This window comes from Phytophthora sojae (genome assembly GCF_000149755.1).
Source record: "Phytophthora sojae unplaced genomic scaffold PHYSOscaffold_5, whole genome shotgun sequence".
NCBI lineage: Eukaryota > Oomycota > Peronosporomycetes > Peronosporales > Peronosporaceae > Phytophthora > Phytophthora sojae.
Window position 1 is genome coordinate 3,573,013 of NW_009258119.1, and position 26,584 is coordinate 3,599,596.

Genomic DNA, 26,584 nt, shown 5'->3' on the forward strand with positions numbered 1-26,584 from the left:
GATATTTATGACAGCGCCGATGTAGGTCGTGGTCCCTACCTTGGAGCACTGGCACCTCACAGAATCGTACCAGTATGCTGCTCGTGAGTTAAACGCCGACAGCAAAGTGGAGGAGCTTGTGGAGAATGTCCAGCAAATAAGTGAAGTAGCTGCAATTAATCCGTACCTTACCCCTTTCGTCGTCTTGCAGAACTCGTCTGGCACCGGCAAGACGCAAATGGCGTTTAATCTCATGGCTCGGAAGGACGTCCAAGTGCTTTATATTTGCTGTGGACAACAGCAAGGAGGTGTGGAGCTGGCATTTGGACAGCGTTCTGAGTCGTTTTTGCGCTGTATGGAAAAGGATCTGCCAGGGGTATACGACGCAAGAATCTTTACCATTTTGCCCCAGATGAATTTGTACACGTTTGGCTTCATCTGGGCGATATTGACCGGGAGATCTTCGTTCATGGACCCAAGAAGGCCTGTAGAAGTTCGGAAGGAGCTGAAGGCGCGGCCGAAGGGCAGCAGGCAAATTGTTGTTTTCTTGGACGAGTTCCCTCGACTCGACAATTCGAGCATTCGGACCAGCGACATTGCGCGTCGGTTTATGCTGAACGTGTTCCGCTCGTTTGGTCTGGCTGTGGTTTTGAACACCACTAGCGGTGCCGCGAGAGATCTTGCAACATTGGACATTGGTCGATGCCTTCAGCAGAGCGGCAGACTGTGGTGTACCATCAGACCAACGCTTCTAGCTTTTCGGCCACATCATGCGCAGGTAATACCGCTTGAGTTGCAGCTAATTTTTCGGAATAGTCGACCGTCATTTGCGGCGTTGGTCGTGGATTATCTGTCCAAACACCCATTTGCTACGGATTTCGTGAGCTACATGGATGGAATTGCTGGCACTGTGGCGAATGCGTTTGCTCCCAAAGAGCGGTTTGCGTCCGAGGTGTTTAGAGTCGGTCAGTCATCGCTGTTCCTCCGCGCAAGTTATGGTACCGATGATTTCACAAGCAATATGACCAGAGCTGAAGACACGAGTCACCTCATTGGAGACCATTTCGCTCGTCTTCATGAAACGGCACCATTGAAGCTCGCATTGGGTTGTGAAGACCATCCGAGCAACTTTGACGGTGGACCAGAGCCATGGCAGTGCCACAGCGAGTTACCCACAACGGAGGAAGACTGCTTGCTGCACCTCTGTTTATCCGGCGGAAAGCATTTTGAGGCCCTGAAAGATTCTACCGGGACATCTATTCCGTTTATCCGAGCATTTCTGGACGCTGAAAAGGCTTTTTATTCAGTGCTGAAGTACCTTAGTACCGACCAGAGTCACTACGACCGCCTTCGACTGGAGATGTTGGTAGCTGGCGCAATTGTAGCATCAAGTCACCGAAATGGCTTCGCTGGGATCAAGTTCCCAGAGTTTTTGTCTGCGCTGCCGTATGAGCTGAGAATTCAGTCGTCGCCAGATTTACAGATCCGGTTTCCCGAGACCTTAGCAGAGTCTGTGGTTTCTCTGGCAGTCCCCTTCCTTGCCTTGCCTGGACCAACTGGCCAGATCACCTAATGCGGACAGAGCTAAATGTTGGGGCTTTCGAGATGGAAAGAAACGAGAATCGAACGACCATGTGCTTGCTGGGTGGGAGGATAACAATGGCGTGTTATCAGGGGCGACCGCAACTACGCCATTAACGACATTTTGGAGCATATTCCACGTAAAAGTGCCGTCCACCTGGTTGTCATGAAGTCCCTGCTTAGTCTTTGTTTTCGAAAACAAGACAAGAACCGCAAGAAACGAATGGAAGATGTGCTCAAGAGCAAGGATTCCTTGCATCACGCAAACTACTATCGTGTGTTAGCCTCCGAAGGTTGTACCAAGTCGGGGCGCGCCGATCTGGTAGCCATTCGCTACATGAAGAATGAGTGCCGCTCTTCTGTCCCCTGCGAACAGCCAGCATGCAAGGTGGAAAAACTCGTTCTCTTCCTCGAAGTTTCGAAGTAGTTGGTCGAGCATGATCTTTACAACATATGCGTACGGTTAATAAATCGGAGTATTACGGGACGTGTTAAGTTAATTTGCTAGAAACACAGTTTTTGCATTGCTGGCAGTGCCGTATTAATACATTCAGTGCTCCGAGTCTGAGCATGTATCAGGCTTCCGCCCAGTTGGTAAGAATAGATTTATTTTTTTCGAGTCATTTCATTTGAATGAATGATTGGCTGGATCATGAATAAAATATCCTGATTGGCTTATTACACAATTGACATCGCCGCCATCGACCATGGTGCGTCGTCGTCTCCTGCGCCTCTTGCTCGAGCTCTCTACACGCATCTGACGCTTCTTTCACTGTTCATTTAGTCCGTCACATTGCACACGACTCTGGGCGACATCAAGATCGAGGTGTGCTGTGATACGGCACCTCGTACAGCCGAGGTAGGCTCATAAACCTCGCCCTACTGATACTTTTCAGGTCACTAAAACATTTCTATCGTTATTTTTGCAGAACTTCCTGGCACTTTGTGCTAGCGGCGCCTACGATGGCACTAAATTCCATCGGTACATCATTTTTACAGTTGTATTTGGGATGACGGTGAGCTCTAAATTTAATTTTTTTCATTTTATTATGACAGCAACATGAAGGGGTTCATGGTGCAAGGAGGAGACCCGACGGGCACGGGCAAAGGCGGTCAGAGCATTTGGGGCGGAACAATTGACGATGAGTTCCACCCGCAGAACAGAGTACGTTGTCAAGGCGGTGGACATTTTGGAGACTGATTAACCTTATAGTTATTCTTTTTGAGCAGCACAACTGCCGGGGCATCGTGTCGATGGCCAACAGCGGCCCCAACACCAACAAGCAGCAGTTCTTCGTCACGTACGCCAAGCAGCCGCACCTGAACAACGTCTACACGGTCTTTGGCAAGTATGTGGAGATGATTTTGTTTTTGTCTTAGATAACGATCTGTGTGTTGAATGTACTCGCGGCGTGCGAGTTGAAGTCCTGCTGGTTATCAACTAACTGTTGTGAGAGACTTAAAAAATAAATACTAACCCTTCCACGTGACTTGGGTGTTGCGCAGGGTCATCGACGGCATGGACACGCTCGACGCCATGGAGAAGACGCCTGTGGACGCCAAGAACCGACCGCTCAAGGAGATCGTGATCAAGTCCGTCACCATCCACGCCAACCCCATCGCCGATATGTGAGACTGGGACAAGCAGACCCGTAGACAGCGGCAGCGTAACAGCAAAAAACCATCCGCTTTACACAAAACGCGTCATGAAGAGCGTGATGTCGTCCGGCTTCTTCGTCTGCATCTCGGCCATGAGCTTGAGCTGCATGAGCGAGTAGTGGTGCTTGCGCGACGGTCTGCGCAGCATCAGGTGCCGGTCGAGAGTCTTCCTGCCCTTGTGTCGCTCCATAAGCTCGCGTGCGACTTCTAAATGGTCCACACCGCTAGCGTCCAACGGAGCACCTTCAGCCAGCTTGGTCTCTTCCAGTGTGCGTTCACGGTATTCCAGAGCCGCCGCCGTAGCGAACGGATACAACTGACGTTCAGTAGTAGCGCCATTATCAATATTCTCGTGCACCTTTGACAAATTCACAAGCTGGTCACACACGCTCTGCAGTCCTGTGCCCTTCGAGTCCCACAGCTCCGGCGCCGCGAGTGCAGCCGTGATGTCGTCCTTGTAGACATTATCTCCCAGACCATCCGAGAACGTAAGACACACGTCCCCCTCCTGCAGACCAAAGCTCTGCACCACGTAGTCCTTGGGCACCACCTGTTCCCGCAAGTTCACGACCGTCGGCACGTTGAACTCGCGCAGCACCGCCAGCGTCTCGTAGACGACATTGCCGTTCCTCACCACCAAGCACTTGCAATCTCCGAGCGAGAACGTCATCAGCTTCCCCGTCCACCGGTTAAAGTACGACACTGCAAGGGTCGTGGCCAGCCTCGACTTCCTGTACTGGAAGCAGTTGATCCTCGCCGTCTTGATAGCGTCCACCACCGCGCTCTCGAACGCCGCCTGGTCCAGCGGCTCTCTGTTGTGGTTGGTCAGCTCCTCCAGCATCACCTGGACACACCTCACCACCTCCGCGGACAGAATAGCAGACGACACGGGTGCTCCGTCGTAATTAGCGAGCGACTGTCGTCCAAAGGGGGACGACACGCCGTCCGCCACAATGTGGAAGTAGGCGGACGCTGCGCCGGCGTCCTCTGCGTGGAACTCGAACGCCGCCTGTGCGTGTTGCAGCTGGTCCTGCTCGCCCCACCTGAATCTGTGCGCGCCCACGGGCGTGGCTCTTCTAATGGGGTTGTTAACTTTAATAGCTCCGGGCAATCGCCAGCCTCCGTGGGCACCTTTGACACTGGATTTCTTGATAAATTGGTCCGATTGCGAGCGGAACATGGCCAGCTTCTGGTGCGTCCTTGAGGACACCGAGTGGAACGCGTTGACCAGCGCTCGCGCGGGCGACTGGGGCGTCTGAGGACGCTGGAAAAGGTCCCCCAAGGAGGACGCGCGACGCTTGCCCGACGACGCGCGCGACGCCGGGGACGGCACCGGAGCGGGCACGGAGGAGGCGGGCGCTGTGAGCCACACGGCGTGCTCCTCGTCGCGCGTGGGGGGCGGCATGGAGGACAGCACGGGCCGCGGAGGCAGCAGCGCGCGCGGCATAGCAAGGTGTTAAGTGGAGACTTTGGGCTTGCGGCGCCAAATGTAGAATGCGACGTTTGGGGTAGAGACGGCGGTCTTCAGTGACGTTTAGGGTAAAGGTGGCGTTCTTTTGCGTCACGGGTGGAAACAGCAGATGGCTCGGAGGAGCGACGGCTGCTGGGATTTAGTGGCGCTGAGGTGGAGGTTTAGGCTAAACCTTGCTTCTCAAAAAATGCGCTAATTGAGAGCTTCGTTGGCATGTCGTTTGGCTGGCCAGGATGTATCTTGGGGGGCAAAGCGAGTTTTTGATCATTTGATCATGCTCTCGGTGGAGAACTCGCACATAGCGGCGGGCAATGGCGTTGCAAATGCAAGGAGAGAGGCAGAGAGGATCCAGCGAGAAGCTCGACCGGGGATTTGGTCCGCCGGCGCTTTGCCTCGTGCCACTCACGCTGCTCTCTATGGACACTGACTCGACTGCGGTGCTGTCGCAGGGTCTCTGCGGAGGCAGCTCATGCACTTTGGCCGAGAAGGCCGAGCCGTGGTCGAGTTACCAACGGCGCCATGTGTGCTCAACGGATGGCAAGAACGAGGGGTGACAGGCGCCAACGGGCTGAGCTGAGCCGAGGTGAACGTGACGAGCGCCACTTGGACGTGTATCCACTGTGCAGATGCATTCGCGGCACCGACTAAGACGCACTTTCGCTCCAGGTGCCGGGCGCTGCTGTTGCCGCGTCATCCCCTTGTATGCATTTGGACAATCACCAGCAGTGAGCACGAACACCACACCACAGCACACCACAGGCAACAACCAAACGCTGGCCGTCTTATCCCTTCTCGTGCCAGCAAAGAATCGAGCCCCCCCCCCCCCATCCCGACCGAAATGATTATGTGGCGCGCGGTACCCTCGTTGAACGAGCGCCGTCATGCGTGCTCATGATTATCGGTTGGCTGCGGTCCGAGTCGACGAGGATATCATCGCCTTCTTGCAGTCAGTCAGTCAGTCAGCCGCCTACCTCACTTCTGAAAACGCCTGGGCTCCAAGAGAGGAAGGAAGGAAGGCCTCTGCTGGAATAACTCAGCCATGGCGGCGGCAGACCCGGCGGCCAAGCGCCGCCTGTACGCGTGGATCGCCTACAACGTCGCTCTCTATGCTGCGATCGTCGTGTCCGGCGCCATCCTCTTCATGGTCATGGTGGGGATGATTACCGTCGGCGGCGGGGACGCGGACGTCAAGGACGACTGGATCGAGGTCAACTCGCAGATCCTCAACGGGGTCTTCACGTGGATGGCAATCACCAACCACCCCTTTTTCCTCTACCGACTGGTCAAGACGCTGCAGGTGCTGGGCGTCCGGCGCTGGGACTGGGCGTCGCCAATGGCCACGCGCGTCCGAGCCGCGCGCTACTTGAGCCGCCACTTCCCCTTGGTGTTCGTCGACACGGTGGCAATCCACGACCACAAGCTCGAAGCGCAAGAGGCAGATGACAGCGAGGTGTACCTGCTGGCGGAAGCGGAAGAAGCGGAGCAGCTGGAGGAGGTCGCGTACGTCCGCAGCGACGCCGAGCACCTCCGCAACACGTTCGTGATGCTGAACTGGAACTGCTTGTTCCAGTACCCGATCACGGCTGTTATGTGGGCCTACAACTCGGACACGCGCCCCGGGTTCGTCATTGGCGTCTTCCTGCCGCTCTCCTTCATGTGCAACTTTGGGGGCCAGTACCGCATCTATAAACTCAACAAGGACATCAAGGCCAGACGAGCGAACGCCGTGGGGAACCCCGACCCGAATCCTACCGAGATGACGAACAGCGCGGCGGAGGTGTAAGCTCAGCTCGGATGTAATTTTTTACTAAGTATTGAAGAACGTAAGGACTGCAATCCCATTTTCAACAACGCTGCGCACGAGTATCTAAGCAATGATGAAGAATGCTTGACACTGCGGTCAAAACTGCGTAGCGAGTCATCGTCACTACCCCGTGGTTCGGCGCACAAGTGCTGCTGGATTAATGGGCAGGAGAAAAGTTCCGTGATACCAAGCCGGTCATGAAAATTACTAGTATCCTTTTAGATGACTTCCGGTAAAGAATTGTTGAAGTCGTCGGCGTAGTAATCGATCACTTTCGGCGGGTGGTGGAGGACGTGTTGTTGCACTCTGCGATGATCTATTGTGTCTCAATGGTGACGCCGATATTCAACCTTGAGCGCGGGGTGATAAACCACGAAAATCCACTTCATTGGAGTGATCTCGTTACACTGGTGCATTATGATCCTGTCCAGTTTGGACAGTTCCTAGTGCGTTCGTGGTTACTAATCGATCGGGCAAGATTGCTACAGTACAGTGCAGAAAGATTGATGACGCTTTCGTTATCCAAGAATCGATAATGCCGAACGCCAGCAAGTTAAACAAAGGCGAAAGCGACCCCGGAACATTTCGACAGATAAATTGGCCACGTACACTTTCAAGTAAAATACTATTGCTACTTCTGCTATCCGGATATGCACGTAGTCTTTCATTGTAGTGTAGCCTTTTGTAGAATTGTAGAGTGTAATGGTAAGGGAGAGAACCTTAAGCTCCAATGTAATGCCTTGATACGATACGAACAGGAAACGAAAAACTTTTAACCAATCCGCCCGGATAGCTCATCTTCGGGATGAATCGGCCTTTGAATCTATCAACGCGATGGACGGCAGCCCCTCGATGGGAATGGCATCGACAGTGGAAATTTCAGTCTTTAAGTTACACATTCCAACCTAAAGCACAAGCCGTTCGCTCTGTCAGTTCCGAAAATGCGTGCTCAAGTTTCGATTGCCACTAGCAGCCAAGCCAGCAACATCATCGCAATGATGCTAAGCACCTGCGGACAACGTTCACCATCCTGAACTTCAGCTGTCTCTTCCAGTACGTTATGACGGGGTTCATGTGGGGCTACAGCCCGATGACAAGACCTATCTTCGTACTGCCAGCGCTGCTTCCACCTACGACTCTGTGCAGCGTCATCGGCGAGTACCGAATCAACCGTCTGAGCAAGAAAATCAAAGAACGGCAGGTTGTCGTGGACGGCGGGGTCCCAATTCTCGGAGATCTGTCAAGTAGGCGGGGCGGGATGTCGCCCACTTAGATGTCTACGCTCAGATGAACTGGTCGTGTTAAAACAGTGAGGTTTTGTACTAGGTATCGTTGGAATCATACGTAGCTGCACTATATTCCCCACGTCACGTTCTGCATTCATCTTCTCAATGTCGGACCCATTTTAATTAAAGCGCTGTGCACAAACTGTCGTATATTCCTAATAATGCTACTTGATCCTTCGCATTGCAAGTTTGCAGCTTGCCATAGAAGTGCGATTATAATGTAGGTATGTGCATATCGGTGGACTGGATACGGGTGCCACATTGGTGCTTTAAGCCCTTAAGGCCCTTGGACTGATGTTGAAAGCTGGTCACCAGCACTGTTCCGCCCCCTTCTCCTTCATGCCGACAATACAGAGCCTGCTCAATCCGTATGCAAAAAGAAAGGAAGCCAGCCATAGGGAAATGTCAAACCGAGCGAGCGTTGATGGCAGTAAAGGATCGTTGAAATGGACAGTAGAGTAATCACGTCGAGGTCGGAAGTGGTACATGTAGGATAACACAAAATTTAGCTCCTTGTTCATACCCGTGAAGCCTGTCATTGATCCGTCTGTCCAGAGAGAAAGCGAGCGAGATCCATACTACGTTTACCAAAGCTTTAAGATCGTGTCCAGCACCGGTAGTGGACAGGTGCTCGGATGCGTGTGGCTACTAATCGTTGATGATGATGTTTCTGTTGTCCCGGTAAGACTGTACAGTACTCGCATGTATAACCAACCACCCGCCGCGGCAAAGTCATTCTGTTTCACTTCGCTTTCACGTCTGGCTCATTGTTTGATGCATGCGGCTTCTGTAAGTATAACCCCATCGTGGAAGGCCGTATATTCATTCTTGGTACTGTAGTGCGAAAGAAAATATTTTCTTTTTTTTAAAAGAAAATCATTTAAAAATGAAAGAACTATTATATATCAGGCGGTTTAGAGAAGTTTGAGGCTCGCCCTTGATCCAGACACAGCCATGAAGAAATCAACATTTGTTAACCCACCGTAAGTACTGTCGTAGAGTAGGTATGATACAGTGCCTTCTGGACTCGATCTTTACAATCGACGGCAACTCCTTGACGAGAATTGCATCGACGGCTGAATGTTTATGCCTCGAGCCAACAAGCCAGTCGTACACGCTGTACATGTACTGTGCCACCTGGACTGCTCTGTTCGTACTGGCATTTATCGTATGCCAAGACAACCATCACTTCCGAAAAAGCGTGCTAACCACCATCACCAAGGCGGTCATATTCCAACATGTACGTCCAGCCTGATCAAACACCTGAGCCAGCTACGCCCATTCTGGAAGAGAGCCACAGGCAAACTAACGAGTCAAACCAACAATGGAACCTCGCGTCGGTAGCATATCACTCTCTGTTGAATGCCATCGCCATCGTCGCTGGTGTATCCATGATGCTCGTGAAAGCTGGCGTCCTGAACGTGGGAGACAAAGCCGCCCAGGACACGTATACAGAGTATGCCTCTCAAGTTGTTAACGGAGTCTTCACGTGGACGGCCTTGACCAGCAACCCTGGCTACATTTATCGAGTTATCACGCTGTCGCGGGTGCTGAAGGAGAAAACCAAGTTGGAGTCAAGAAGTCAAGCTGTGCGCTATTTGAACAAGCATTTCCCTCTCGCATTCGTCGACACCAGTCCTACGCTCACCAAGACTACACTAGACCCACTGAAGTCGCAACGCAGGGTTGGTGGCGCTGATACTGATACGTACATGACGTCCAAGAACAAACTCGTGGTTTGTCTTGGAAACATCGTATTCCTCCGCAACGACGCGAAGTATCTACGAACTACCTTCGTCATTCTGAACTTCAGCTGCCTCTTCCAGTATATTATGACGGGATTCATGTGGGGCTGCAGCGCGGCTACTAGGCCTGGGTTCGTGTTACCTGCGCTTCTTCCACCTACGCTTTTGTGCAGCGTCATTGGAGAGCACCGAATCAACCGTTTGAGCAAGAAAATCAAAGAACGACGAGTTGTTATCGGCCACGGGGTCCCCATACTCGGAGAAATCGCCATCAAACGCGAGTCGATGCCGCCCGTTTAGACGTCTACAAGTAGTTGTTGACTATTGCAAGTAAAAAAAGCAAAAAAAATTAATACATGTACTGAAGCAGTTTCCAGGAATTCTCGCCTTGTCCCAAACGAAAATTCTCCATTCATCGTTCCTTAGCTCAAGGCAAAAAAGAAGAGCAGGAAGACCCAACAATGTCGGAGTCGTCAACTACCGCGGATTCGCGTCAAGTCAAGCCCAAGACTGCTTTGTACCTGAGCGTACTTGTGTCGCTGCTCCAACCTTTCCAAAGCGGTTGGTCGACATCCCAGCTCAATCTGGCCCAGTTCAACGACACGGCTCAGTGCAATGCTCGCCCCGTAGCGGAAGGAACATGTTTGACGTTCCCTGGACACTCAAAGCTCGAATGGACTTTCGCGGTGAACGCGTGGATTTTCGGCGCCATGCTCGGCAGTTTATTCTGCGGAAGGTTCAGCGATAAATGGGGGCGGAAGAAGCTTTTACTTGCGAACTGCGGGTTCATCGCTGCGGGAGCGGTCGTGCAGAGTAGCGTCTCGAACATTTGGCCGTTTGCAGTTGGGCGTCTCATTGCTGGAGTTGCGTCGGGTGTTGCTACGGGTACAATCGGCGCGTACGTGAACGAGCTGTCGTCTCCACACTTGCGGAACATCCTCGGTCTGGGGCTTCAGATTTCGGTAACTTTCGGCATTATGATGCCTGCCGTCGCCTTCTTCTTCGCGAATACAAGCACTGGCTGGAGATTTCTCGCTGGATTCCCCTTGGTACTGGCCGCATTGTTCCTACTGCTTGCTCCGTCACTTTGCGTCGAGAGTCCAGCGTGGTTATTGATGAAAAACCGTCGAGAAGAAGCCGAACACGTGATAACCCGACTGTACGGCGTGGAGAACGTGAATAAAGTGCTGGAGTGGCTGGAGACTGCCAGAGAGAACGAGCAGAGCTTCCTGAGCGCCAAGGAAGAGGCGAATGAGTCCACGTATGACCCCAAGTATCGCCTACAACTGGCTGGTGCTATTCTGCTGTCGTGCTCACAGCAGTTATCGGGTATCAACGCTGTTTTCTACTACTCAAGTGAGATTTTCTCGGCTGCTGGCATCTCGGACCCGCGGGTGGGCACCCTCATCATTGACTTTATCAACATTTGGCCGGCGTTTTTCACTGGGTATTTGGCTGTTCGCTTCGGGAATCGCACTATGATTTTGTGGGGGTTGGCGGGTATGTTGGTCATGGCGGCTGGCATGACGCTGGCATTTCTCGTTAATGTCCCTGCGCTTTCCGTCCTGTTCACAGCTCTGTACGTGATCAGTTTTGGCGTGACGCTGGGCCCGCTGGTGTGGGTTATGACGGCTGACATGTTCCCGGATGCGATTCGCGCAAGCGCGTCGTCGCTGTGTATTGGGATTAATTGGCTCTGCAACCTCGTGGTGGGGGTGTCGTACCCGTATCTGGCTGATGCGTTGAGAGACTACAGCTACGTCCCCTTTGTGGTGTTGCTGGCTGTGTTCTTCTCCATGGGACTGAAGCTGGTACCCGAGACGTCTGGTAAGACGAGTGCAGAGATCCAGCTCGAGTACGAGCAGCGCCGCCGGAAGTGAACTGTGTCCGAAGCTTGGAATTTACTATCAAGTACTTGGTACGGTTATTGTCGCAGCAATTATGGAATTGATCCTTGGGTACGTTTTAGTTGCATTGATTTTGTTTAAATTTATCGCTTCTTCCTGACAAAAAGCTTAATTAAAAGCTAAACGAGTACAGATGTATCCCCTTCCCTGAGGGATCAACTCAAATGTAAGTGGGGACTTCGTTATTCATAAATAATGATTTCCATTTTTATTAATCAATCTGTCATTTTTAAATTATTTTTTTCTTTTACGAAAAATATTTATTTTAGATTATTTATTTTAACTTTTATTTATTGCATATATTTTAACTTTTATTTATTGCATATATTTTAACTTTTATTTATTGCATATATTTTAACCTTATTATATTGATTTTTTAAAATTTAAAAACTTTAAGTGCTCTCATTGCCGGACAGTAGATTTGAAAGTGTCTTGCACAAACGCTGGTACAGTGCTGTATATGTAAATGATTGTTGCACGCTCCATTTTTTCTCACGAAGTTTTGTTTACGTTCAAAATTAGGTTTTAGGTTCCTGATGTTTGAGAGATAAACTTCTTACAGTCCAAAGACAAGCCGCCACATTCATGACCCTCTATGATAGGACCTCGAGGCAAACGGATGGCAATGTGCATGTACAGTCAGTATTATTTTATTGCACAAGTGCATTCATGTGTTGCACCAGGGTACGCACGCAGTTCCTCGGTAACTGTGCCTTAGGTCCAGTAGCAAGCTACTGCCTACGGAATCAAAAGCTTGTCCAATCACCAAAGTTCGGAGTTTGCAGAACAGATTCGGACCAGGTTTTCGTTTTCATCGCATGGTTTATCGCGGAGCATATGACATGGATGTTGTACAGTACGGCACGGTGCAGTACATGTATTAATACCAAAAACTGGACTTAGAAAAGACAAGATAAGGCGAATCTGTAACAATTCTCAAGTCGAGAATATGATGATTGTGGCATGTGCTCATCTTGACCGAAAGTTTACTCGTTGGTGCCGGATTCGCTGTTCGAAGCTCTTCATTCTGCTTTTTGCCACCACTCAGAAAAAGCCACACAGCTAATTACACTACACATACCTATCGATGCGCGTGTGCTACGTCCTATTAGCTGCCGCGGCCGCCCTCCTCGCAAGCCACCAAGTTGTCGCCATTTCAAGTCGCGCGGAAGTGTCAAGAGTGGCTGCAAACGAAGAGATCCAGTCGATCGACGCTGCTCCGAACACACAGGCTGCTGAGGACCGGCAAAGCTGCGGACGAAGAGAGATTGCTGCCCCTAGGTGTGGTTTCGTTGAAAGACCTGACGAGAGTGGATGATCTTGTCGATAAGAAGCAATTTGGGGCTTTCCTCGGGAAAACGGAGGATGCCATCAACAACAGGCGAGCTACCAGAATATCGAGACCACGTGCTGAAGGCATTCGACGAGGCAGGACAGTTGAAGTCGCTCAGGGTGGGTTGGAACTGGTATCGCCTCTACAGAGGCAAAAAGTACGAAAAACAAATTGAGGACGCGGCTGCGGCGCAAAATAGAGGGGATCTCAGAGATGCAAGGTTAATCCTAGCTCTCTGAGATTTATTTCAGAGAAGATTGCGTTTCCAGGTCAGAATATAACAATAGGAAAATACTTCACCCGTAGTGGCTGCATATGAACTTAGCGAAAAGTATCAATCGTGCGGCGTCGTTGGGTGCATTGCGTGTTTTTGTTATCTCACCAATTTTCTACTAGAGCAAGCGACCCACCCAAGTCGTGCTAAGCTTGCCCGCGCTATTCAATTGCCGCAGCACCACTAAGGCCTCAAGGACGGGCTATTCGTAGCTCCAACTTAATAAGGTTACTCGTTCGAATTACGAACACTAGTGATACTACCACTATAGGAACCCACGGTAATGCTCATCAAAAACAAACTGTGTGGGCGCCTAGCCTGCTTGGACTGATGGTATTTCTGTGGTTGCGGATGTTGGTGAACGATCCGCCCGAGCGTCCAGTCGGGTGATCGCTCCCACGGGCGCCCCGCTCCAGCAACCCAAGAGTCAGAAGGAAAACGCTGCTACTGATGCCACCACCGCGGCTGACGGCGATGCTCCCAAGAAGGGAAGAAGCTGGACGAGCAAAACGGCCCATGCAGGCACAGGCGACTCCGATAAGGCTGGAAGCAAGCAGATAAGCAATCATAAGGCAAGCTGCAGCCGCCCCGTCGGATGCTGATCTGCTGCTGCATCGAGACGAGTTCCAGCATCAAGTGCTGAGCTCAGCTCAGTGAGATCTGGCGCACAGGTCGTCTTGTTACGGACCCGCATCCGCAGGTTGGATGCTCAAGGTGACCATACTTAGTCGGGGTGGAAAGGTGAACGTGGACATTTTAGCTTAAGTAGTAGAAGGGACACTAATTATACCTAACATCGAAACTAGACGAGTAAAGTGGCGTAGTATTGTCTGTAGCGCCATACTTCTTCCTCAAATTCCAACACCATAGTACCAATGAGAATAAACACGTAAAAAAACTCAACTTTTAGAGCTTGTTCGGGTCGGAGGCACTACTTCGTGGTCGTGAAAATATTATCGGCAAGAATACACAAACGTAAGAGCTTTGGAACGTATCTCGATGAACAGTTGTCGACTATACGAGTCATCCGGAGGAATCAACTGCAAGTCTACAGCTCTATCAGTTGGATCCCCGGTATGACTTACAGCTCAAACGAGACATATGCGATGAACTGAAAAGTAACGAATACAACCACTTACTCTATTGAAGCTGCCGTACTCGCACTACTCATACTAGATGAGCACCACTATCATTTTTTTAAAAGTTGTGTATTACTTAAAAGTTATATTGCCGCTTGCAAATACTTTGCCCTCTAAAATAGACCACGCCGGTCTCTTAATATGAGTGGACACGAGATAGGCGAGGGCTGATTTAGCTTTATGCTTTGCTGGGGGCCGCTTTTAGGCCCAGAAACTCGGTTTGGCCCGTCTAGAATGGCATTTCTGCGTTTCCAAGTCGTAGAAAAGCGCCTTGGTCGAGAAAACAGAGCCCCAAGCTCGGATCTTAGACCGTACTGGCGAGATATATAAATCAGACCTAGGTTTTAATTAAGAGCTGGCCGGATTAAAATCGAGATTATTAACGAGATAATAAGCATGCGTTGGCCAAAATATCTGCAAACGGCAATACACGCGTTACGCGTAAAATGGTCTAGTTCGAGGTTAGAGGGGGGGGGATTCTAAGAGGTGTTCGAATTTGTCGATTATGTTAAAAGGTGAGAAACATGCTGATACAGTCAAACCTGTTTATATGATCCTCTCTATTTGAGCCATGCCGTTTATTTGATGCAGGCTTTGTCGCTACCAAATGTTTCACTTAGTTTTTGTATGATCTCTGTTTATATGCATACAAGGTATATGAGTCACATTTTTAGGGACCAAATTAGGTCTCACCTGTTTATTTGATTCACACTGCTCACGGCCACACACTCTTCAAAGCACCACTGCTCAACACTCAACGCCTACCGCAAGCCTTCTTCGCTCGCCATGTCTCCTCGCACCTGACTGACGCTAGAACAAAAGCTCCAAGTGCACCTAAAGCTCAAGCAGAATCCTGGCATGAACAACCCCATGCTCGCCGAGTGGATCTACGCAACTTTCAAGGCCCGGGTCAGCCGTGCCACACTCGCCCGACTGCGCAACCTGCCTTCTTCCTACTTCAGCCACGTCGACCTGAGTGCGACCAAGCGGCGCCGAGTGAAATTCCCTCAGTTCGAGCGGGAACTGAGGGAATTTTTCTTTCAGAACGAAGCTAAAACGGCGATGGCGGACGACGTGCTCCTGCTGAAGGCGCATGAGCTGGCGGTGCGCTTAGGCATCGATGCCACGCAGCTCCGGCTAAGCAACGGCTGGCTTCAAAGCTGTAAGAAGCGCAATGGGACCCGCTCCCATACGCTACACGGCGAAGGTGGTGCTGTAGAAGCTGATGAAGTACGAGATGCGAGGCTAGAGCTACAAGAGTTGGTGGCGCAGTTTACACCCGATAATGTGTTCAACTTCGACGAAACGGCGCTTTTCTATCGCTTAGCGCCTAATCGAACGCTAGCTACGACTATTCGCAAGGGCAAGAAAAAGGAGAAGCAACGTTTGACTTTGGCCTTCTGCTGCAACGCGACTGGCTCCGACAAGCTCGACCCAATAGTCATCGGTACGGCCAAGAACCCGAGGTGCTTTAGAAAGGGAGCGGCGATTAAAGGTAAACCTATATTGTACAAGTCCTCCAAGAACGCCTGGATGACATCCGTCATTTTTGACGAATGGCTGCACCTCTCCAACATGAGAATGGCGGCCGCCAATCGCAAGGTCCTACTTCTAGTCGACAATGCTTCATGCCACAAGATTCTACGAAACCTGACTCATGTGACTGTTCACTTCCTCCCTCCTAACATGACATCCGCCGTACAGCCGCTGGATGCAGATAAATATTTTATCTGTATTGTGGTGTAGCCTAAACTAACCAACTCTATTACGATGTTATTTTTATTCAGGTATTATCCGGTCGTTCAAGGCTCGGTACCGAAACTATTTTGTGCGGTGGTGTTTGGATGCACTTGAAGCTAACATTACACGCAAGCTCAACGTACTGGAAGCTGTCCAATTCTCCATTGATGCTTGGGCGGGTGTGACGCCAACGACAATTACAAATTGCTGGGTCAAGACTCGCATTTTGGGAGGAAAGATGCTAGGAAGGACCCGTGCTGGCACGGATAACATTGAGGAGGTATCCAGCAACGAGATGGAGGAGTTAACGGCGATGCTATCGAGGTGGGAGGGCGCTGTTAGCGCTAGTGAGTATCTGGCAGTGGACGAAGACGTTCCTGTGCACGAGCCAGATGTGCTAGTGGACGAAGTGGCAGGAAGTGATGCAGTTTCGCAGGACGAGCAGGAGGAAGAGGAGGAACAGGAACCCGCAATTCAACCTGCCATTGCTCTGAGACACTGCATGGAGCTGGCTGCATTTCTGCTGCAATGCGGAGAGCAGACTGACAGAGAACGAAGAGCTTTACAGACCGTGACCGCTTTGGTTCGAGAGACTACGGTGAAGGCAAAGCGGCAGCGAACTATGCACGATTTCTTTACGTGCACCACATAATTTTTTTTAACTGAGTCCATTTTATATGAGTCATTGTAGTAGATGGTCACCAACAGGCCTCATATAAACAGGTTTGACTGTAGTTGTCTGTTGGTCAGCAGCATCGTAACTTGTAGGTTTGATCATGATCATGTTGATTATCAACTTCTTCAATTGCAGCTTTCAGCTTGTTTCGTACCCTTATTTTAAATAAAATAATGGTCTAATCTTGAGCCCCTATAATAAATTGTCCAGTTAGAAGATACAGAGGACTCAGAAGATCCAAGCGTCAATCTTTCTCTACAGTCGACCGAAGTATGTACTGTAGTGTGCACGTCTGAGGTTGTTATTATTTTAAAGAAAATGTGCAACAGTATTAGGTTGGAGGATTTCATAATAAATGCACAAATACTGAGGCTCGCCTCGGCCGCTGTTCAAACACTACTGTAATACCATTGGCAGGAATTCGCAGGTTACTTCGTACTTCTATAAAGCTACATACGGTAACCACCTTTTGGCAGCGGAGAGTTATGATGTTTCATAAAGGCGAGTGGGTCGCCAAGTAACCTACATATACCGGTAGTTCTGTGTCATACTCTGGCCCAGAGGGCCTTGCTCAAACGGTGGTGAAGTACATGTAGGTTGCATGCAAATGATTCTTGAACGGATTTTACAGGACATTACCAGGACACACAAAATTGTAGTATTTTGTCCAATCAGAATTAAATTAACATAGCATCGCAGTTTTCCCTGTGTTTGGCCTCACCGCAACAGCAAACATGCCATAGGCTGCCCCACCTGCACAATAGTATAACTTTACCTCTTCATCATCAAGAAAAGCTGGCCGAGACTGGGCCGGCGTAGGCGGTTGTAATTTATTGCCAAGTCGGCGTTGAAGCACGCTAATACGGCCAGCTCTTCTTCGACAAGGACATCGTCAGCGATATGGCGCTCAACAAAAGTCTAGTTCTATGCTCACCACCCACGCCAATGACTCCGTTCTACTCGTATCAGGAAACAAAGTGGCCGAGGGCTTCGAGTACAGGTGATTCGGTCTCGGGTGGCATGCTGGCCTGGATCTCGACGGGCAGGAGATGACGCGCGCAGACCAGCAACCATCAAGACTGAGGGCTCGCTACGGTAGCGTCGTGGGCGACTTCGTTGAGGACGATCACGATCACGACAACTAGCTGGTACGGCAGCTCTGGTATGGGCGTTCAGCGGAGGCTCGAACGTGGGCGGCTTCAGCGGGTCAGACCCTAAGGGAAGGTGCTGCAATTGCTCTTCGCTATCCAGGGACACTACACATACAACAGTCATGGCAAGCGTCGACACAGCGTGTGCCCCCGCAATTAAATGTTGCGATTAGCACTGGGTAATGGAGAGCTATTATTTGTACATCTTTCAGCGTTCATATACGTACTGGTTCGACTCGGCGTTACTGCTGACTTAGTTTAAAAAAAGTGTTGAGAATGTATGAAATGTATGGCTGAGCTTAGATTTCTTTAACTGGTACGACTAAAATGCTCCTTGGTCTACAGAGCGAGCCATGAATACTGTATCTTCCTGGTGGGCACGCTACGCTAACGGACACCACGTGTGTGTTATATTCTGCTTGGCGCATTAGCTCGGAAGTTTGCTGCATTGCGGGTGCGGCATCCGCAATGCAGCAAATCTTGCAGGACAACATGTCCTGCAAAAGCACAAAAGATTGACTTTGCCAAGCTTGTGCCAATAATACTAGATTTTGTGTAGGATTTGACGCCGGGATGTTTCGATTTGGAAAATACAGGACATTCCGTCCTGCGCTTATGCTCGTGAGCCAGCTGCAAAATCTGGAGAATGATTGTTGCACGCGCCATTTTTCTCACTGTTTACGCCCAATATAGGTGTAGGTGTCGCTCAAAGTTGGGCAATCTGTATGCTTGAGCCGTATCCCGAATTGTGATATCCCCTGGTTAGTAATAATAGAATGGCGGACAGTAAACGATGTTCATCAGAACAATCACCTTGTATCTAACGCTTTGGCCACGTATTGAGTATAATACAAACTCACGAAGTGCGTACAATGGTGGCACTGTACCTTTCGACACCGTCAACCCCACCGCTCACGACAAGAGCGTCTAAAGTACCGTCATTATGGTACAATTACAAATCTAGATAAATAGCGATGCCTTTTGTAAGTGATAAAATTGGGGTCTCAATGAGAAGCCTATCACTACGGAGAGGATTGTCTTTCCTGGACCATCCCGACACCATTTATCAATTAGGCTTAAGTCTACACAGCGATACAGCGATATCAGGACTCTATAGCTTAATCCAACGTAAATAAAGGACCTCAAAACACACATGATTGTCTTTACTGTAAGAGCGGCGAGTGCCAAATTGCGTTGCCGACTGAACAGCGCGGTACAGTAGCTTGCCGCGTCCATTGTTCTGGAACCAGCTTCGAAGCGAATTGATGGTACGTATAGCATATGTACGGTACGGTACAGTACAGTACATGTATAATAGGTACAGTATTATAGCAAGCAGTCTCCAGAATTGATGTTTACATGTACGAACGCTTGTGCACTCGCAAAAGTTGGCAGCTCGAGAACAGATTCGGACCAGCTTTCATTTCTTTCGCATGGTTTATCACAGAGCATATGACATGGATGTTACCGAAAATATGTACATGGAAACCAAGTTGAAAGCATACAACGACACATCCTAGGAGCCCAACAGCTCTCGACTTGAGATCATGATTACGGTGTGGGCCTTCCCACTGACGGGAAGTATTCGTCAGTACATGGATTTGATGCCCGAAGTTCTTCATTCTGCTTTTCACTCAGCATTCAGAACACCACCCAATCAACTACACGTGCCGATGCGCGTGTGCTTCGTTCTACTAGCGGCCGCGGCCACCCTCCTCGCAAGTAACGAAGTTACCGCGGTTTCAAGTCACGCGGGTTTGTCAAAAATGACTGCGAAGGAAGAGACCCAGACGATCGACGCTGCAGCGATGGCTGCCACCGGACACAGGCACTTGAGGTCTCACGAAGCTGCGGGCGAAGAGAGAGCATCGGTGCCTGTCAACGCGATATCGTTCAAAGACCTTTTGAAAGTGGAAGACCTAGTCGACCCGACGAAGCTCCGGGCTGCTCTACAGAAATCAGCGGAAGCCTCGAAGATCCGATTGGCTATGTTCGACGAAATGTTTGGCAACGCAGATATCAAAAGGGAGGTGTTAGCCCGCCTCAACAAGCTCGATGACTTCAAGCCTCTCAAGTCGGCTTGGACGGTATACATTCTAAAAAAAGGAGTCGAATACGAGAGACAGCAAGAAAAGGCCGTGGCTGCGGCCGCGGCTGCCAGACGCCGTGGAAACTAGGTCAGACCACTGGTTAGCTTACCCCACAGAGGTATACGTTTCACCTTTTTTCCGTACTTTTCTGGCTTTAGTACGTACCAATACTGATCGCAGCGCCATAAAGACCTCTGTTGGTCTGGGAGGGAAGTGTAGGTAATTCTCCACCTCCTGCGAAGCGCGCCGTGGATCATGCATTTAAAAGTGCGTCGACAATACGAGGCGCTCTATCTTGGTGATCCGAGCTCGAATATGACCGCCGTCGCTCTGTTCTAGGGCAAAAATTCTTGAATCGCTAATAAGCATTACTTCAAGTAATGCTCAAATTCACCCGGGGTTCCTATACTTTTAAGTAAGTGTTTGTGAGCCCGACCGTGCGATATCAGGGCAATAAGCATAGCGACACAAAAAGTATTAAATTATAATACACTATCGTAGCTTCGATACGGGGTGCCTGTTCACATGCCACGCTGTTTCGGATAACGATGGTGATGTTGGGATAAGTCTGCAAAACGTATTTGCAGGGTTTTGAAGGCCAACTGCAGCTAGCGGCGCGGCCACACCAGTAGCTTCTAGGTTAAGTTTTGCTATACTTTAGTACTTAGGGCCATTCCTAACGAGATCACCGGGGCATGATCTCGGCTGTGGTTTGGGGTGGAAGGAAGCATGATCTCAAAGCCGTTCCTAACGAGATCGTGATCCATGTCCAAATACATAACGAAAGGCTCGAGTTCGCGTTGAGGGCGGCCGCCATTATGAGCTTCACGAGCTGTGTTCGTGTGCATTTGCGATCGAACGCTGCTTTGCACTTCGACAATGCACTTGATGCAAGCTGCTTCAATGTGGCTACAGTAGAGAATGACTGCGCAAAACTGCAGTAGTGCTATAAGTACAGCCTTCTAGGTTCCACAATAGCTTTAACGAACTCCTTGCACTCATAGAGTGTACACTCGGGCGAACATTAGTCAAAACCGTGGCTACGAAGGCTGCTGGAGTCTAAATCCTTTGACGGCATTTGGCAGTGATCCGTGATCCGAGATTGGGGCATGAGCCATTGCTTGGATCATGGGGTCATGGCACCAGGCTCCATATGTATCTATTTTAGCCAATCAGGTAGCATAATTACGGGTCCACATGATCCCGTTAGGAACGGCCCTTAACAGTAAATACTATCTTGCCCCACATCTTGCTAAATGGCCTTCTACATACCGGTAATTTAAGCTAGTCGGTATTTAACCGGTATGTTAGTGCTCCAGCTCGAGATGTCCGGATTCTGAGCACGCCACCCCATCATCATTGCAAGCGAGGCCTCAAACCCGAGCGTCATGCCTAATACAATAGTTGTGCCTTTAGTTAGGCAGTGATGACTTTTTTTTAGTTTTCATTCAATTTTCACCGTTATTTTACTTGATGCACGTACAAGGCAATACTGCGGCTGCGAAGCAGGGACAGGAGATGCCTGCGTATCGTAAAAGAAGTTCCTCCTAGCTCAAAACACAAAAAAAAACAAAGTCGAAGTACACGTATTCCGAAATCCTCCTATCCCGGCCTTCGCTGAGCCCTGGGTTGTGTATCATTCAAGGAGTCACAATTGCTGTTTGAAGCTAGTCTATAAACCCGCGTATATAATTTTGGCGGGTCGGAACTTCGTATTGGTTATTGGCATCTTATCGCTCCTGAGAACTGCGAACCCCCCGGACCACCAGTCCGGGTACCTCGAATGGGGATTAGCTGTCCATAGTTTTGTCACCTGGACAGAACCATTAATTTGTATGCGAGCTCCTAAAGATGTTAGCGGACAAAATCCCCTCGGTAGTCATAAAACCACTTTGTTATTTCTAGTGGAAGGTGCTCCTGTCATGGGGTGCCCCATTGAGATGTCAATGGTGCACCATCTTGAACCATACAAATTCATAAGTATATAATATCGTACAGATTCTACAAGCTTTTAGCTGTACAATGATGAAAACAAATTGCTCAATCTATTGGAGGACACAAGATTAATGATGTTATCGATCCATGAGTTCGGTGATACGGAAGAGTATGAAAACACCTACCAGCTTAATAATGGCTGCTGAACACGATGTAGGTACTGATACTGAGAGCAAACGAATCTGGCATGATAATATTAAGTCCGTAGACAACATCCTTTGGATTCGAACGGATGCAATTAGCACTGGTAGTAGCAGGTCTTGTGCGCGGTTCCGTAAGATCATGCGAGCATTAACACATGAATTGGCAAGGAAATAAAGACAAGAGGAGCTAGTGTCCTAGCTCAACTTATCAGACGTCCTTTACAAATTGGACTTCTACCATAAGCACCTCAGAACATTCATATTCTGTGCATTTGCATTCATTATTACGAACGGTGAGGGGAATCATTATTAATACTTGGATTTGTATATCAGAAATCTGTTGGAGTCCCAACTTTTGACCCACACTTATATGCCTGATAAGAGGTATCCTTACCTGGGGATTACTACCGAGGGGATCGTCTCTAAAGATCTTTCTCGCGTGTTTACCTTGAAACGATTCAAATTGACAAGAATACAGCCACCTGGATTAAATAGGGATGTCCTTAAACTTTTGTCGTGGAGTGTACCGCAAGCAATCGCCTGTTCAGATTTGAAACGTGTCGCCTATGATGATACCTACATCGTACATAAGGTACATAGTTTTTAGTTCTGGATAATATCTACTGCACCAGAATGCTCCATTTCTGCTTCGTGTAATGTCATTTCTTGTACAAAGTCGATCTGCAGGTCGGAACGCTAGACCGAAGTGTGTTGTAGAGATCAGTGATGGCCAAAAAAGTATTGCAGGTATTGACATTTACCAATACTTATTGCAATGCCATACTGCAAGCTTGCAAGCTATTGCAATACATGTTGCAGAGCGCTGCGGAATTGCAATTCTTACTGCAGTCTTAAGCCAACCGAATTAACTCTTCAAACCCTAGTACTTTTCACTTAGAAGCAGGCAAGGCTGTCAATGTCAAGATAATAATGTCCTCAAAACCCAGTTCCGACGGCATATGTGCTATCGGCGACCTCTACGACGACAGAGTAGTATGGTTATTAGTATTGCAGTAATTATTGCAAGAACGAGCAGTATTCCAGTTATTATTGCTGGCTGCCTTGGTACTGCAATTCATATTGCTACAGATCGCTTTATCTCCAATGCCTTCCCGTACATTTTTGGCCATCACTGGTAGATACCAGAAAATGCTGCTCGATCTTCTAGCTCTAAATGTATATCTCAGAGGTCTCGAACGTCATGAGCATTCTCATCATGCATGCACGGTTGGAGCCGGACTTACGACAAGCTAGCTGTTGGGATTGGAGGAGACTAAACTGGATCGTGACGCGGGAAAGCATACACAATTGAACTACTGGCCCTCACCCTCAACCTGGACTAACGGAATCGTTATTGGTAGTACATGTACAGTGATCTTGGTTGCTCTCGCATTAGCACGTTAGTAACGTGTCTGATGAAGATCGGTTTAAAAGGCACCCTCCTACTGTTTGTATTCGTAGGTGCAAACCGACAAGCTTTGCACGGTCCAGTGGAGCGGAATCATGTCCACGACCATGCGAATACGGAACAACGTGCCCTTCGACCCCATTCCTACCGATTCGTATGAGCCTTTCGGCGGTAGTTCCAGGAAACTCACGTACTTGTCAAGGCCCGTCAGTATTGACTGGGATCGACCTGCTGTCTACATGGCAGTTGGCCAAAGGGGGTGTTTGTGCCTGGGGCTTTCCTCCTCGTGCCCGAGAGTGTGGTACGTTGCATGTAGTTGAGTGTGGTTGGCTAAGAAAAGAATGAATCACTTTGGAATTTGCCTCACTCAAGACAAGAGCCACTTCTCCCTCGTCGACTGCTTCTCCTCGACGTCAAGACTCTACACTACTCGCTGCTACTTCCGGGCGCCGCGCTGCCACACTCAAGGCTCGACGCTGTTCGTCTCGGAGCGCAATAACTGCTAGATTATGAGCCCAAAGCTCTAACTGTTGGTGACGAGTCTCTTAAAGTGAAAGCGACGCAAGAAACAAAATGAGCAATGCTGGAGCTGGCAACGTGCAAGGCCAGCCGCAACAACAAGCACAACCTGCCGTTAATCCAGCGCGGGCTAGCAACAAAGCGCCCCGGTTCGAAGGCACGTTTGAGCTCTATCGCGCCAAATTGGAGCTCTATCTTGCAGAGCGCGACTCGTGGGCTGTAGTGAGCGGCGGGGAGACACGCCATGCTACGGATGTGGGCCTGCAACGCCAGTATGACGAGCGAGATCGAATTGCACGTGCGGCTATCCTACGCGGCCTGCGCGGATGCAAGAATGATGATGCTGCCAAGGTGTGTGGAATGGCTACGGCTGCGGAAATGTGGAATACACTGGTGGCGGATAACACCCAACGCGACTTCTCCTACGCGGTACTCCTGCGGCGACCAAATTGTATCAAACCTCTCATAATGAGGGCCAATTATTGGCCGAGTACATCACGACAATGAGGCAACTTCGGCAAAAGCTGCGCAATATGGGCCCGGACCATGCTATTACGGACAACGACATGGCCCAGTTGCTGCTGATGGGCGTGGCAGTGACGCATCCTGAGTTACTGGACCAGTTCGACCTGCCTACGCGTCAAGGCAACCCACCCACGCTGCTACAAGTGACCAATGCTCTAAGATCCAAGGATGAGCGTACACGCATGGCCGAGCAAGTGGGTGGGACGCGAAATGGAAATGGAGTGGTGATGAACACGATGAGGGCTGGACCACCTGTGAAGCCGGGTCTGAATGGGGGTAACGGTGGCAAGAAGAGCAAGTGTTTCCACTGTGGAAAACCTGGCCATTTCAAGCGGGATTGCTGGCACTTGAAGAAAAAGTCGAAAAAGGTGCAAGCTGGCGGAAAGGAGATCAAGAAGACTGCCAAGCTGTCAAAGAAAAACACTGAAGGGAAGGCCAGTAAAGGAGATCGTGCAGAGAAGAAACCGGGAGTAATCCAGCACATGCTGTGGCTGAATGGCAGTGCTCCAGATGTCCCCGGTCGCGGATCGACCAGCGACAGTAGTAGTGACAGCGACGGCGATGAAGAAGCTCCTGCCCTGGGAATGGTTGCTGGCCTGGCTCGTGAAGGCGCGGTGGGCGCTTGGATGCTGGACTGTGGGAGCACTACGCACGTGTGTGTTGAGCGAGGGCAATTCTCTAGCAGCAAGAAGTCGAAGGCAATGTTCAAGGTCTGGACCGGTGAAGTCACGCAGGGAGTTATGAGTGGATCCGTACTGGTCACAGCTGCTAATGCCCGTACAGGCTGCGGCAATGAAGATACTGTATACATCAAGTGGAGAACGTGGAATATTCTCCCTTCGGATCGGTCAATTTGATCAGCCTCGGCAGGATGGAAGAAGCTGGCTGGCTCCCATCATTCTCTCCCTCCTCGTTTGTGCCTCGCAGGTGCTGGCTGGACCGTGGTCAGCAACGGCTCGAGTTCGTAAAGAAGGGTCATCATTATTGGCTGTACACCACAGAAATACCCGCTCCAGAAGACATGGTGATGGCGAGTGTCGACAACGATGCCAGTCCTCTTATGTGGTGGCATGAGCGGTTAGGCCATCTGAACGTGGCTGCCATTAAGGGAATGTTGACTCGCGAAGTGGTTGTAGGCATGGAGATACCGGAAGAGCTCTTCAAGAAGTTCTCGTGCCTGACCTGCATGGGCGCCAAGAGGAAGCGCATGTCGTACAAAGCAAGCGCTGCCGAGAAGCGCACCAAAGTCAACTATGAGCGCTTGAGTTCGGATGTCTGTGATATGCAGAAGTATCTCCCCGGTGTGAGCAACTATCGGTACTTCCAGCTCATCCAAGACGAGGGATCTCGGTATAAATGGGTGTATCCGCTCAAGCAGAAGAGCGACTCCAACGCCAACTTGATGGAGCTGATGTCGGAGCTGCGTGCGCAGGGGCACAAGATCAAGACGTTCACAAGCGACGGCGGAGGCGAATTCGTGAACAACCAGCTCAAAGGGTTCCTGAAATTACATGGGATTAAGTTCGTGCCTACTCACCGGCACACCCCTGAAGAGAATGCACTCGTTGAGAAGCTCAACGGTGTGCTGGTGAACAAGATGCGCGCCGCGATGCATGCAGTAGACTTGCCGCAGAAACTCTGGCCGGAAGTACTGCGGTATGTGGTGGACATTGACAACATGACGGCAACACGGGCACTCAAGGGCAGAACTCCGTCGGAGAAGCTCTTCAACAAGAAACCTGACATCAGCAAGATTCGGGTATGCGGGTGTGTTTGTGCCAAAAGCGGTGCGAAAGCACAAGTTGAGCCCAAAGGCAGATCCGGCGCTGTTGCTGGGATTCGCGCGCTAAACTACGGGCTACAGACTGCTAAATTTGCGGACTGGAAAAATTGTCGAAGCCCGAGACGTACAGTTCCGCGAAGATGCCACGGTCAGTAGCAAGTACCTGAACAAGCTCTTGGTGGGCAGACATCAGGGCGAGAAGATCCCGTACGTGCCACTGCCAGTGGAGTACATTGCTACGGACAATGAGCGTGATGGTGCTGATCGCGCGGTGGAGAACAGTCTACCAAAGGAAGTGACTCCGAGTCACGGTGGGTCAGCGGTCATGGACGACGCGCACGGGCCCGGGGGAGCGACTTCGTCGAGCAGCGACGAG

The 26,584-nt window shown here is 50.1% G+C and overlaps 11 protein-coding genes across 11 annotated transcripts; 10 read left to right on the forward strand and 1 right to left on the reverse strand.

Annotated features, from left to right (window-relative positions):
• Positions 1-217: 217 nt before the first annotated feature.
• PHYSODRAFT_507565 (hypothetical protein) lies at positions 218-1,552 on the forward strand (the record flags this gene model as incomplete). The annotated part of the gene is made up of 1 exon (XM_009530883.1): positions 218-1,552. The coding sequence occupies one exon, from the start codon at positions 218-220 to the stop codon at positions 1,550-1,552; it is 1,335 nt and encodes a 444-aa protein (XP_009529178.1).
• A 715-nt stretch (positions 1,553-2,267) lies between these two features.
• On the forward strand, positions 2,268-3,193 carry PHYSODRAFT_315734 (hypothetical protein; the record flags this gene model as incomplete). The annotated part of the gene is made up of 6 exons (XM_009530884.1): positions 2,268-2,270; positions 2,345-2,419; positions 2,490-2,542; positions 2,617-2,725; positions 2,791-2,909; positions 3,067-3,193. The coding sequence occupies 6 exons, from the start codon at positions 2,268-2,270 to the stop codon at positions 3,191-3,193; spliced, it is 486 nt and encodes a 161-aa protein (XP_009529179.1).
• A 57-nt stretch (positions 3,194-3,250) lies between these two features.
• Positions 3,251-4,399, reverse strand: PHYSODRAFT_561228 (hypothetical protein; the record flags this gene model as incomplete). The annotated part of the gene is made up of 1 exon (XM_009530885.1): positions 3,251-4,399. The coding sequence occupies one exon, from the start codon at positions 4,397-4,399 to the stop codon at positions 3,251-3,253; it is 1,149 nt and encodes a 382-aa protein (XP_009529180.1).
• Positions 4,400-5,729: 1,330 nt separating this feature from the next.
• Positions 5,730-6,473, forward strand: PHYSODRAFT_509026 (hypothetical protein; the record flags this gene model as incomplete). Its single annotated transcript, XM_009530886.1, has 1 exon — positions 5,730-6,473. One exon carries the CDS (start codon positions 5,730-5,732, stop codon positions 6,471-6,473), a length of 744 nt encoding a protein of 247 aa, XP_009529181.1.
• A 2,545-nt stretch (positions 6,474-9,018) lies between these two features.
• On the forward strand, positions 9,019-9,825 carry PHYSODRAFT_301953 (hypothetical protein; the record flags this gene model as incomplete). The annotated part of the gene is made up of 1 exon (XM_009530887.1): positions 9,019-9,825. One exon carries the CDS (start codon positions 9,019-9,021, stop codon positions 9,823-9,825), a length of 807 nt encoding a protein of 268 aa, XP_009529182.1.
• Positions 9,826-9,986: 161 nt separating this feature from the next.
• Positions 9,987-11,405, forward strand: PHYSODRAFT_506240 (hypothetical protein; the record flags this gene model as incomplete). Its single annotated transcript, XM_009530888.1, has 1 exon — positions 9,987-11,405. One exon carries the CDS (start codon positions 9,987-9,989, stop codon positions 11,403-11,405), a length of 1,419 nt encoding a protein of 472 aa, XP_009529183.1.
• Positions 11,406-12,519: 1,114 nt separating this feature from the next.
• Positions 12,520-13,641, forward strand: PHYSODRAFT_301954 (hypothetical protein; the record flags this gene model as incomplete). The annotated part of the gene is made up of 3 exons (XM_009530889.1): positions 12,520-12,713; positions 12,767-12,884; positions 13,357-13,641. 3 exons carry the CDS (start codon positions 12,520-12,522, stop codon positions 13,639-13,641), a joined length of 597 nt encoding a protein of 198 aa, XP_009529184.1.
• A 1,599-nt stretch (positions 13,642-15,240) lies between these two features.
• PHYSODRAFT_506497 (hypothetical protein) lies at positions 15,241-16,570 on the forward strand (the record flags this gene model as incomplete). The annotated part of the gene is made up of 2 exons (XM_009531884.1): positions 15,241-15,910; positions 15,966-16,570. The coding sequence occupies 2 exons, from the start codon at positions 15,241-15,243 to the stop codon at positions 16,568-16,570; spliced, it is 1,275 nt and encodes a 424-aa protein (XP_009530179.1).
• Positions 16,571-19,418: 2,848 nt separating this feature from the next.
• PHYSODRAFT_286322 (hypothetical protein) lies at positions 19,419-19,922 on the forward strand (the record flags this gene model as incomplete). Its single annotated transcript, XM_009530890.1, has 1 exon — positions 19,419-19,922. The coding sequence occupies one exon, from the start codon at positions 19,419-19,421 to the stop codon at positions 19,920-19,922; it is 504 nt and encodes a 167-aa protein (XP_009529185.1).
• A 4,032-nt stretch (positions 19,923-23,954) lies between these two features.
• On the forward strand, positions 23,955-24,407 carry PHYSODRAFT_507014 (hypothetical protein; the record flags this gene model as incomplete). Its single annotated transcript, XM_009530891.1, has 1 exon — positions 23,955-24,407. One exon carries the CDS (start codon positions 23,955-23,957, stop codon positions 24,405-24,407), a length of 453 nt encoding a protein of 150 aa, XP_009529186.1.
• Positions 24,408-26,034: 1,627 nt separating this feature from the next.
• On the forward strand, positions 26,035-26,398 carry PHYSODRAFT_505168 (hypothetical protein; the record flags this gene model as incomplete). Its single annotated transcript, XM_009530892.1, has 2 exons — positions 26,035-26,194; positions 26,325-26,398. Coding segments are annotated over 2 exons (234 nt in total), but the record flags the coding sequence as incomplete, so codon positions are not given.
• Positions 26,399-26,584: the final 186 nt, after the last annotated feature.